A 12,010-nucleotide genomic window follows, 5' to 3' on the forward strand; every position below is an offset into this window, starting at 1 on the left:
CCAGCTAACCAGATCTTCATGTCCTCAGGCAAAGTGCTAAGGGCTTGTTCCCTTACCAAAAGGTCTGCCAGCCCTTCAAAAGTGGTGACCGGACATCCACTCACCCAGCTATGAAAATAAGTGCTCAGTTCAACAACATTCATGTACATTTTTTTCTGCCTTGCATTTATGGTCACAAAACATTTTCCTATACATTTCAGGTGTTATTTTAAAACATTCCAACAAGTGTCTTTTTACAGCAGTATAATCAAAACAGTCAGTGTCATGCATTTTAGCTAAAGAAGTTACAGCTTTACCATGGAGTAAGGGGATCAGGAACCATACCCAGAGCCCTTGGTCAACTTCATACTGTTTACATACCTGTTCAAACATATGAATGAAGCTATCAAAAGTATCCCCCTCTTTAAATTGTAGAAGAAATTTACGGACCTTTTGTGCTTCTGGGGTCCAGTTACTCCCTTCCCCATTACCTCCATGACTCTGGCAAAGAGTCAGCATTTCCATCTCATGCTTTCTCTGCCGTTCATTTTCCTCATCTTGTAGACTCCTCATTTTTCCTCAGCTTGTAGCCTCCTCATTTTCTCAGCTGCTTCTAGTTCCATACACCTGGCCTCCAACTCAAGTCTCTTTAGCGCCAACTGGATTTTTAAGTCCACTGCAGAAAGGTTGAGCTGTCCATTCTCTGAGGATATTGTACCCTCCACTGTCAGTCTGATTGTCCTCCAGGCTGCTGTTTTCTGATGCAGCTGTAACCAAGGCTGCAATCAGGTCTGCTTTAGTCAGGTTTCCATGCACCAGTCCCCTAGCATGGCACATCTCTGCCAGTTGGCTCCTTGTCAGCTTTCCATACTCTTCTGCTCACATGCTGCCTGCTCAACCTGACGAACACTAAGCTAACAAAAGAAATAAAACAATTGTGATCTGAACTCTGAGTATACACTGCATGGCTGTTTTAGAGTACAAAACACATTTAGAGATCACTGTACATAAGCTATAAGAATTTGCTCTACCCACACCACTACAAGCCAATTAGTATGTGAAGTAGATCCCACCACTGTCACCACTTGTGATGGATGTGCCCTAGCCCAGCAATCAAGGAGCCTCAATCCCATCACTGCCACCACTTGTGACAACCGTGCCCTGGCCCAGCAATCAAGGAGCCTCAATCCTCACCACTAACACCAGGGAGGTTGTCTCATAGAAGAGGAAAGGATAACTAATACACACAATAAAGTACAATTTCCCTTAAGCACACACAGAGATCACAGTCAGTCTGGGGCTGGTTGCTCCCTTGCTCACCAGGTCCCCAATAAGACTCCTCACTGGCACAGCTATAGGGTCCAGGTCTCAGCCTAGCTGGGCAAGCTAAAACCTCCAGTACCTTCTCTGTCCAACCAGTGCTTCATGTCCCTGCCAAGTAGCTGACACAACATACACACACTTTGAGAGAAGTATTTATATAACTTCACAGACACTCCTGGGAAAGGGTGACACAGATTCTCCAGCTGTGCCCCTTTACCCAGACCATACGGTAGTAATCTCTGCCACCATCCAGCTAATATCAGCTACTAAAAGGCCCTTAAAAGAGTGTCCAATTATTACTGTGCAATATTATTATCCCAATGGTAATGTAACTATACAGTCTAAGGCTTATTTTAGAGTGGCCTATTACAATAACCTCTATAAATATGCAATGTACTCTAGAGCGTATATCTACACAAAATAGCCACAGGTAAAGGTTTTTAAAATATTTAATAATAAATAATTAAAACACAAGACAAAACTACTACACCACAGAGATATCTAAGAGTTCAGAGATCACACAGAAACTTAAAATAATACAGTAGGACAGGTCTGATTTCAAAGAAAAATACCTAACTAATCTTTATTAGCTTTTACTATTCCTACAAGAAATAACAGTGCTAAAACCTACATGTGAGCATAAGGCAGAGTGCTGATAAGTTGGATATCAAGATCAAAATGCCTCCAGCCTCTTGTGAGAAATACATGTCTTTAAGGCCCTCCCAAATTACATCATTTTTGACACTTAGGTTTTCCCAGTATTCATACTGCATCATCTTAACACCTGGTCTGAGCTCTCAGGCAACAAACTGCATTATTTAGCAATCTAACACCTGCTCAGAAACTTACAACAGTACAAGACATTTCTCATATACAGTCTAGCAGAAACTAGAGCAATAAAGCACATGACAACAGAGTTCCTGACTTACTAAAAGTTAATGATGATTTTATTACAGTAATTGTATATTCTCAGAATCCACTGACAGCTTTGATCTTGCTTGTGTTTCATGGATAATGTATATAAAGAACCATTATAAACTAATAACTCAGAGTGGAGTAGAAAATTCTATCGAGCTGACTATTTTTATTTTTATTTAACATTTGTTTACTCGGTTAGTCTGACTGGGCAGCAGAGCCCTTTTTCAGAGGAGACCCGAGGAGAAAAGCTCCACAGATAAGCAAATACAAAAACAAAACATAAAAACACCATACAATATTAACATACAAGGGTATATATACAGGAGAAACAGAATACAACTTATAAATGAACATGTTAGATTACAAGAGTAATACTGAGTATTTAACCAGCCATTGTACGTATTAAGTATATAAAATATAATATAAGAAGTTAGAGTGTACCTAGCAATTGCCATCAGAGAGAAATTCAAGGTTGGGAGAATATCATAAAGACCTTAAATGAGTAGTTGTGGTAGAGTGTGAGAGCTGAGAGGGGGAGGAGGAGAGGGAACAGTTTAGGTGGGAGTGGGACAAGGATAGGTCCAGGGATTAGTAGAGAGTTAAGGAAGTTGCCATTTGTTTTTTTAGAGGCAGTGAAAGTTTGTTCCAGGCATTGGTGATGGAGTGGCTGTATAAAAGTTAGCCAATATTTTTATTGGGTTTGTAGATGTCTAAGAGGGTAGGTCTGTGCTGCGTAGTTTATATTTAAATGAATAGGGAGTGATGAGGTCCGTGAGGGCAGGACAGCAGGAGGATTTATTTAAGATAGTGTGTGTGAGGTGGAGGAGTCAGTTATGTAGCTCAAGCTATTGCAGGTTTTTTAAAGCTACAGGGAAGGTTGGCAGCAATTCTGGCTATTTTGTTGTAGGTGGTATGTTTAGCTAACAGATTGGACTGAGCATTGGTCAGACTAGGGGCTGCATAAAGTAAAGCTGGGAGAAGGAAAGTCTTTGCTAGAGAATGTTTGACGTTAGTGAGGTATTTTTTATGTCTGTATAAGAGACCAAGTTTTGGTGGGTCTTCTTGATGGCTTGCTGAATATGTAAGTCAAACTTTAGTTGGTCGTCTATGATTACACCCAGAAGTTTAGTATGTGGTTCAACAGAGAAAAGTGTATTATTAACAGAAGATACCGTGAAGGTATTTTTGTGTTGCTGTAGTGATTTGGGGAGGAAGAGTAGAAGTTTTGTTTTGTTTTTTTAGGATTGAGAAGTAGTTGATTATTGGTCAGCCATCTTTTGACTGAAACGAGGGAATCTTGAGTAAGAGCAAGGAGGTGGGGAAGGGGATCAGAGCATGAGATGATAGTGGAGTCGTCTGCATATTTTATTAGTGAGGAGTTTGGACAGGAAGTGTGTAAGTTATTTGTAAAGATATTAAAACGAGGGGTCCAAGGATTGACCCTTGGGGGACACTTGTTTGTTTTGGAAGGAAGGGGAGGAGGCAGAAAGCCATTTAATGGACTGGAATCTGTTGAGACTATAAATACTGAAACTGGTGTGTGTATGTGTGTGTGTGTGTGTGTGTGTGTGTGTGTGTGTGTGTGTGTGTGTGGGTTGACTGGCCATATTTAGAATACTGATGAAAACGGAAGTATTTTTATGACATCATCAATTCTACTATCATAAAACATGTGCCTGTATCAGCAGGTAAAATGCATTCAAACTTTGAAACCAAGAAGTTTCCCCACTGAGGTCAAGAAAATAGTGTAAAATTTATGTTAAGGAGAAACATCATTGGAAAAGTACAGAAAATTTCCATCTAGAGGAGTGTAATGTAGCTAAAAACAAACTTGCATGTCTTTAGAAAGTCAAAGGCACAGTTTAAACATTTATTGGACACAAACAATAGCAGCAAAGATTTTTGGCTTTATGCACTTGGAAATATAAACTTCCAGATATCTTTAGTAGTAGTGTTAGTAGTAGTGGTATTAGTAGTATTAGTAGTGGTATTAGTAGTAGTAATAGTGGTATTACTAGTGGTATTAGTACTAGTAGTGGAATTAGTAGTGGTATTAGTAGTGGAATAGTAGTAGTGGTATTAGTAGTAGTGATATTAGTAGTAGTGATATTAGTAGTATTAATAGTGGTAGTAGTATTAGTGGTATTAGTAGTAGTGGTATTAGTGGTATTAGTAGTAGTAGTGGTATTAGTAGTAGTAGTAGTAGTGGTAGTAGTGGTGATAACAGCAAATTATGTCCTATCATCTTTCAGGCAGATAACATCTTGATAGCCATGACAAGAATAAGAAATAACGCTTCAAGCGTAGATGGGATAAATGGATTTTTTTTTTTTTTTACAGGAACTGCTAAGGTACATAATGTGTCTGTGCCAAGAAACATCATGTGTGGTATTTGTTCTGGAAACATGAAAGTAATGTCCGGTAATCCCTATTCGTAAGGGTGGTAAAGTTGGGAGCATAAATAAACTACAGGCCAATAAGCCTTACAAGTTTACTGACTAAGCCTCTTGACAGAGTAAATTTGTTTGTCTATATAACTGCATATAAACAACTCGAGTACTACTGGACATGGTTTTGTCTCTGGTAGATCCTGTTTAAGCAAACTATTAGAATTCAGTAATGTCTCATGTTATGAAGGTCTGGAGATGCAGTCTGCTTTACAGCTTTCTAAAGCTTTTGACTCAGTGTCATGTGACAAAAATCCTTCAGATCATGGTTGAGCAAAATGTCAACTGATATATAATTAAATGGTTAACGAGCAGCTGGATATTAGGAAGAAAAGTAGATACACAATACAGACTGGTCACTATTAGAATCTGGCAGGGCTCTGGTCTGACTGGATATTGGGAAGAAAAGTAGATACACAATACAGACTGGTCACTATTAGAATCTGGCAGGGCTCTGGTCTGAGACCATTTCTTTTTGGTTTATTTATGGCCTCATTTCCAATTAAGTAAGTGTGTATGATAAGTAAATACACAGACGACACACAAATGGGAGCAATTGTTAGGAAAGTAAATAACCCAAGACAATTCCAGATTTATACAGACTCTGTATACACCTGCTCAAATATTCGGAGTATATATAAGGTTCCTCATTTTGGAGCTGGTAGCAATATCTATCCATATACTATTAACAATGACATGATTCCTGATTCAGTTTCTGTTAAGGATTTAACTATTATAATCGATGACAAACTCACGTGTACAGCACATTTGATGAGAATGATATGATGCTGGTATGTTGGTATGGTACCATAAGGAAAATTTTCAGCAGTATCAGCAGTACAGATGAAAGCAATCTGGTTCTGTTGTTAAAGACTCTGATTCAACCTCATATAGAATATTGTGGACAGGTTTGTGTGTATAATATGACATCTCTAAAAAAGCTGAAAGAATTCAAGAAACACTACCAGACAAATACTTAATGTGAGATACCTACCACATAGCATAAGACTGATCTGTATAAAACTGTAATATGTGCAAGTGCAGGCTTGTAGTTTTATCAGTAGTTAGCTCTAAAATTATGATTAACTTGTTTACATACAGAGCAGACAGAACATGGAATTCTCTCCTATAAATAAGATATTCCACATGTCTAATAAATTTTAAGGAAAGATTGGACAGGTTTTTTTTTGGGGGGGGGGCATGATACTATTAGTTTAGGACTACCTTCTATGTAGCCTCTTTGAAGCATTAAGTTAGCCAAATTACTATCATCTTCTTCTTTTGGCTTTTCCTGGTTAGGGGTCGCCACAGCGGATCACCTGTCCGCTCATGATTGGCAGTGGGGTTTTATGGTGTCGAGTTGCCAGCCCGGCACCCAACCTTCCACAGAAGGCACACACACATGCACACACTCACACCTAGAGCCAATTTAGAGTATCCAATCCACCTACAGCATGTCTTTGGGATGTGTGAGGAAACCGGAGCACTTGGAGGAAACCCACGCGACCACAGGGAGGACATGCAGACTCCGCACAGAAGGCACCCCAGCCGAGAATCGAACCGGAGAACCTCTTGCTGTGAGGCGGCAATGCTAACCGCTGCACCATTGTGGCCGCCCAACAAGTTAGCCAAATGACTAATAATTACAAAAAAGAACAAAAGTACACAATAACAGAGTGTTGAACATTGTTGCTCTCCCCTTAAAGTTATTTTTAGCAGGACAAGCCACCATGCACTCCGACTTATATATACCAACTCTGTGACTGCCATATTTTAGGAAAAAAGGGAATACTCAAACACGGCAGTTAATATCTGCAAATCCACATTGTCACGCACTCAGTCTTGCTATTCCAGGATTCACAGCTGGGAGATTTGGAATATCGGATGGTTATTGGAATAACCAGACAATATTCTGATATCCATTTGTTATGTGAACAAGACTGATATCTTATACAGTATACAATTTACATAACTATACATGATTCACAGTTCACAAGTACAAATACATAAATCCTGAAACTTATCATTTTTAAGGATATGTCTACAATTCAGTGTGTACTACAATGCAAAGTGACAGACACAAATTGTTGTACACTAATACTGAGTGTTCAATGTGCCACTATATCTCCAGCCATGACAACACTAGTAATCAAGATTCTACATCAAGATACTTCCACAGCTATCGTACTCTGGTTATCAAGGCTCTGAGTCACAGTATTCCTACCTGTGGTGTTTTGGTAACCAAGACAATATATTACGATCCCTCGCTAGCTAAAACACTCTGGTAAACAATGCTCTGTATTAAGATACCTCCTCCAGCTGTGGTACAATGGTAAAATGTGACCTGGGCAATAGGAATCTCATGCATCTGCACATAAGCATACCTTTCAGCATGGTCTCAGCATTGACCCGGTAGACTCCAGTATTGACAGCAACAGATCGGGCCTGACCCAGAATGCGGAACAGCAGCTCACAGCCTTCTTCTGTGGGATCCCATAACTCCCTTCCCTCCATCAAGTGGATTAAAGGCAAAAGGTGTGGGATGGTTGTTGTACTGAGAGGGGTGGCTTCTAAACAGAAATGCCCAAATGTAAGTTTCGATTATTAGAAGGTTAAATGAGAAAAAGCAGTCAATTTATTTGTGTGTGCGCAAACAGTGTAAAATGTATTTCAGTTTCACATTGTGACAGTTGTTCTGAAAAGCTTAAGATTAATACAAACTGATTAAAATACTAGTCTTTGTAATTTACTAGTTAATGCTGTATAAAAATGTTAAAATGTTTAATAAATTATTTCATATTTCACAGGCAAATATCAACCAAAAATTCACTGGTTTCTTTAACTCATTTGAATTTATGGTGGCTTCTCTTTAAATACTTCAATTTCAAACCCACAGTTTCTTCCAGCATCCTAGCATTTCTTGGGAGACGGGAGTTGACTTAATGATTAATAACAGACAGCATAAGAAAGGACAGGGTGTAACTAACAAAAATACTATTAACTTAAAATGTCTTGTAGTAGACTTTGTTTTTCTCCCAGCAACAGCTGCCACCATCTCTTCTCGGCATTCACTGGGTCTAATGGATCCAACTTAACCTCCCCTCAGGCTCAGTCTGACCCACTTCAGGGGCCATTGAAGCATTACACTGCTGCTGACAGATATGCAATAACTCCTGCCTGCCTGCAGCAGCATTGCAAGCTCTGCATTCACTGCCTTCAGGTGCTACATGTGCATGTCTGCTCATGAGCAGCCTCTAAGCAGCACACTCCAGTGCAGAATGTAGCTTGCCAGTGTCTTAATGCTGCTTTACTGCAGCATGCCTAGACTAGCTCCCTCTCTCCAGAATGGGCAATGCCTCTCATTAAACAAAGGTTATCTGAGGCATAGTAAGGGATTTATCCCTCCAAACCAGAGTCTCATGTCTTGCAGCAGAGATTTTAATTGCTGTTTAACACTTGTTATTCATATTTTCATATTAACATTTGTATTTTCATAAAGTACGGTTGTTTAAGAACCTACTATAACAGGAGATGTCCTATTAATGACTGTTGTTGTATTAGTAACTTGTAGGATATCCTGCCATGGATAGTCATACACTTTACCAACATACCAAAGCTCGAGTTCCCTCACTTATCACTGCACATCTAATGTACGACCTCAGCTTCTCATACGTTAATGAACAGAAGGGATGTAGGAATGGAACTGGACGTACCTGAGAAGGGATGTAGGAATGGAACAGGATGTACCTGAGAAGGGATGTAGGAATGGAACTGGACGTACCTGAGAAGAGATGGAGGAATGGAACAGGACGTACCTGAGAAGGGATGTAGGAATGGAACAGGATGTACCTGAGAAGGGATGTAGGAATGGAACAGGACGTACCTGAGAAGGGATGTAGGAATGGAACTGGATGTACCTGAGAAGGGATGTAGGAATGGAACTGGATGTACCTGAGAAGGGATGTAGGAATGGAACAGGATGTACCTGAGAAGGGATGTAGGAATGGAACTGGAAGTACCTGAGAAGGGATGTAGGAATGGAACAGGACGTACCTGAGAAGGGATGTAGGAATGGAACAGGACGTACCTGAGAAGGGATGTAGGAATGGAACAGGACGTACCTGAGAAGGGATGTAGGAATGGAACAGGACGTACCTGAGAAGGGATGTAGGAATGGAACAGGACGTACCTGAGAACAGATGCAGGAATGGAACAGGACGTACCTGAGAAGAGATGGAGGAATGGAACACGATGTACCTGAGAAGGGATGTAGGAATGGAACACGATGTACCTGAGAAGGGATGTAGGAATGGAACACGATGTACCTGAGAATGGATGTAGGAATGGAACTGGACGTACCTGAGAAGAGATGGAGGAATGGAACAGGACGTACCTGAGAAGGGATGGAGGAATGGAACAGGACGTACCTGAGAAGGGATGTAGGAATGGAACACGATGTACCTGAGAAGGGATGTAGGAATGGAACACGATGTACCTGAGAAGGGATGTAGGAATGGAACACGATGTACCTGAGAAGGGATGTAGGAATGGAACAGGATGTACCTGAGAAGGGATGAAGGAATGGAACAGGATGTACCTGAGAAGGGATGTAGGAATGGAACACGATGTACCTGAGAAGGGATGTAGGAATGGAACACGATGTACCTGAGAAGGGATGTAGGAATGGAACTGGACGTACCTGAGAAGGGATGTAGGAATGGAACAGGATGTACCTGAGAAGGGATGTAGGAATGGAACAGGATGTACCTGAGAAGGGATGTAGGAATGGAACACGATGTACCTGAGAAGGGATGTAGGAATGGAACTGGACGTACCTGAGAAGAGATGGAGGAATGGAACAGGACGTACCTGAGAAGGGATGTAGGAATGGAACAGGATGTACCTGAGAAGGGATGTAGGAATGGAACACGATGTACCTGAGAAGGGATGTAGGAATGGAACAGGATGTACCTGAGAAGGGATGTAGGAATGGAACAGGATGTACCTGAGAAGGGATATAGGAATGGAACATGATGTACCTGAGAAGGGATGTAGGAATGGAACACGATGTACCTGAGAAGGGATGTAGGAATGGAACAGGATGTACCTGAGAAGAGATGTAGGAATGGAACACGATGTACCTGAGAAGGGATGTAGGAATGGAACTGGACGTACCTGAGAAGGGATGTAGGAATGGAACAGGATGTACCTCAGGACTTTCTTGCCTGAGACAAGATGCTTAAGGAGAACCAGAGGCGACTGCATACATAAGTACATGTCAAAAAAAGAGGTGGGGGGAAATAATCCCACCTCGGCCAAATGAAAAAAGTAAAACAAAAGATGGGGGAAGGATGTAATAATGTAATAGTGATCAGTTTGACATCTACTGTTATGGTAAGGTGGTAGATGCAAGCATCTCAAGCACCCAATTCAGATCTCAAGAAGGAGGAATAAACCAGGAAAAACTGAGTGAGTAGGTGCCCATTTTCAATGGTTGCCCAGAGAGAAAAGTTACAAAGTATTACAACAACATTTTAAGAACAATAATTTTATAATCTGAAAAAAATAATGCAAAAACATCTACAGTTTAAATCATTATACTGAATTAGACATGATGTGAAATCATTGGTTAAGAATAGATAAAACTAATATGACAATCATTTAACACATAATGAAATTTTTGCCAGTTTAGAGAAATTAAAGGTGAGTTAGTATAATGCAAACAGGAATTGCAAAATGAAGAGCGAGAGAAAAAAAAAACGGTTATGGCATGGAGTTACGAGAGAAACTAAAGTAAGGAAGCGAGTAAAGAAGGGAGAATAAGGTGGTGTAAGGTATGAAAAGGTACTTGTTCACATTTTGAGATATAGTTTATCCTGGGGTTGGAGCAAGAACAGAGCCAGATTTTAGCTAAGACGTCTTTCAGAGTGGTTTTAAAGGAATGGAAGGAGGGTATTGAGACTACTGACCTGATGGATATAGGTAAGGAGTTCCAGCCCTTAGCAACATGGTATGAGTACAGACCATGCCCAACAGACTTGATAAGTTTGTGGACAGAGAGGAGGTTTTAGTCACTGGATAATAATGACTGAGTGGGAACACAGTTGCGTAGAATGATATTTAGTGTTGGACAAGCAGATGGATGCTGGATAATTTTATAGGTGGTAAGAAGCTGGGTATCTGATAGCTGATGGGGTAATTCTAACCAATTTAGGGTTTAAAGTGCTATACAGTGGTGGGTTCTGAAAGGGGTACTTACTGTCAATTTAGCCTCTTTATTACAGCTTGTTCAAGTTTTGCTTTTTGTGATGCCTGTAGATTATTGAGGATGGGAGCACCATAAAGTGGTGATGAGAGGAGATAAGTAGTGGCAAGTGTAGTTTTAGTTGCATTGATGAGAAAGTTTTTGGCTGTAAAAAGCAGCCCCAGTTTTGGTGAGTTATTTTATGGAATTTTGTAAATGCAGGTCAGATTTAAAATTTTCATTCACTATCATTCCTAACAATTTGCTATGAGAAGAAAGTTCAATGGTTGTATTATTAAGAGAAAGGATTTTATTTTATTTTTCATGGGAGAGGGATTTTAGGGGTTGATTAAGCATGAATTGCAAGTTATAAACCCTTTCAGTGGTTGTTAAAGCTTCCTAAGTAATTTTTTTGAGGTGTGCCTTGTCGTCAGATGTACATATGAGTTGGAGTCATATGCATGCTGTATTAGGGAGGCTTGTTGTGTGGATGTTTAGAGAGTGTTTGTGAGAATGTTAAAAAGGAGGGGGACCAACGATAAAGCCATAGTTGTACTCTGGCAGAGATGGAGGCCACATTCTGTGGAGGACAGGAGTTTCTTTTTGCAGGTGATAGTTTATCAATTGTTTTTCAATACATTTTTTTCAAGTATTTTGCAGAGAGGGGGATACGATTGTTATATTTACTTATTTTATTTTCACATTTGTTAACCGGGTTAGCCTGACTGGACCCAGAGAACCCTTTTTCAAAGGGGACCCTTGGAGAAAAGGTCCAGGAAAGTAATTAAAAATAAGGGAAATAAACTAACAATTCAAGTTGTAAGATACTTAAAAGTACAAAAACAGAGAGAAATATACAATACAAATATATACAAGGTAAAAGTACAGTATTTTGAGAATGCAGTAGCAATATGGTTGAGAAATTTGGTTAGCATTAAGATTATATACAAGGAAATATAGCAATGCCTTACAATAAAAAAAAATCAATGTAACCATCATGACACAGTACAACAAAGATGCATTTAATAGCATAGATAATAACTGCAGAGAGAGTAATACATGTTGACAGTTTAGGTAGATACCAGGCAGATATGTTAAT

At 39.8% G+C, this 12,010-nt stretch overlaps 1 protein-coding gene across 3 annotated transcripts in view; it reads right to left on the reverse strand.

Moving 5' to 3' along the window:
• The window catches only part of LOC122812315 (breast cancer anti-estrogen resistance protein 3 homolog), a 697,444-nt gene that overhangs the window by 160,825 nt on the left and 524,609 nt on the right, over positions 1-12,010 (reverse strand). For all 3 annotated transcript variants that reach the window (XM_044084719.1, XM_044084717.1, XM_044084716.1), the window contains exon 9: positions 7,052-7,237. In XM_044084719.1, coding sequence (XP_043940654.1) covers positions 7,052-7,237 — 186 coding nt within the window. The remainder of the gene's footprint in view (positions 1-7,051; positions 7,238-12,010) is intronic.

The sequence above is a fragment of the Protopterus annectens genome, chromosome 9.part0 (genome assembly GCF_019279795.1).
Source record: "Protopterus annectens isolate FY-2018-M chromosome 9.part0, PAN1.0, whole genome shotgun sequence".
Taxonomy (NCBI): domain Eukaryota; kingdom Metazoa; phylum Chordata; order Ceratodontiformes; family Protopteridae; genus Protopterus; species Protopterus annectens.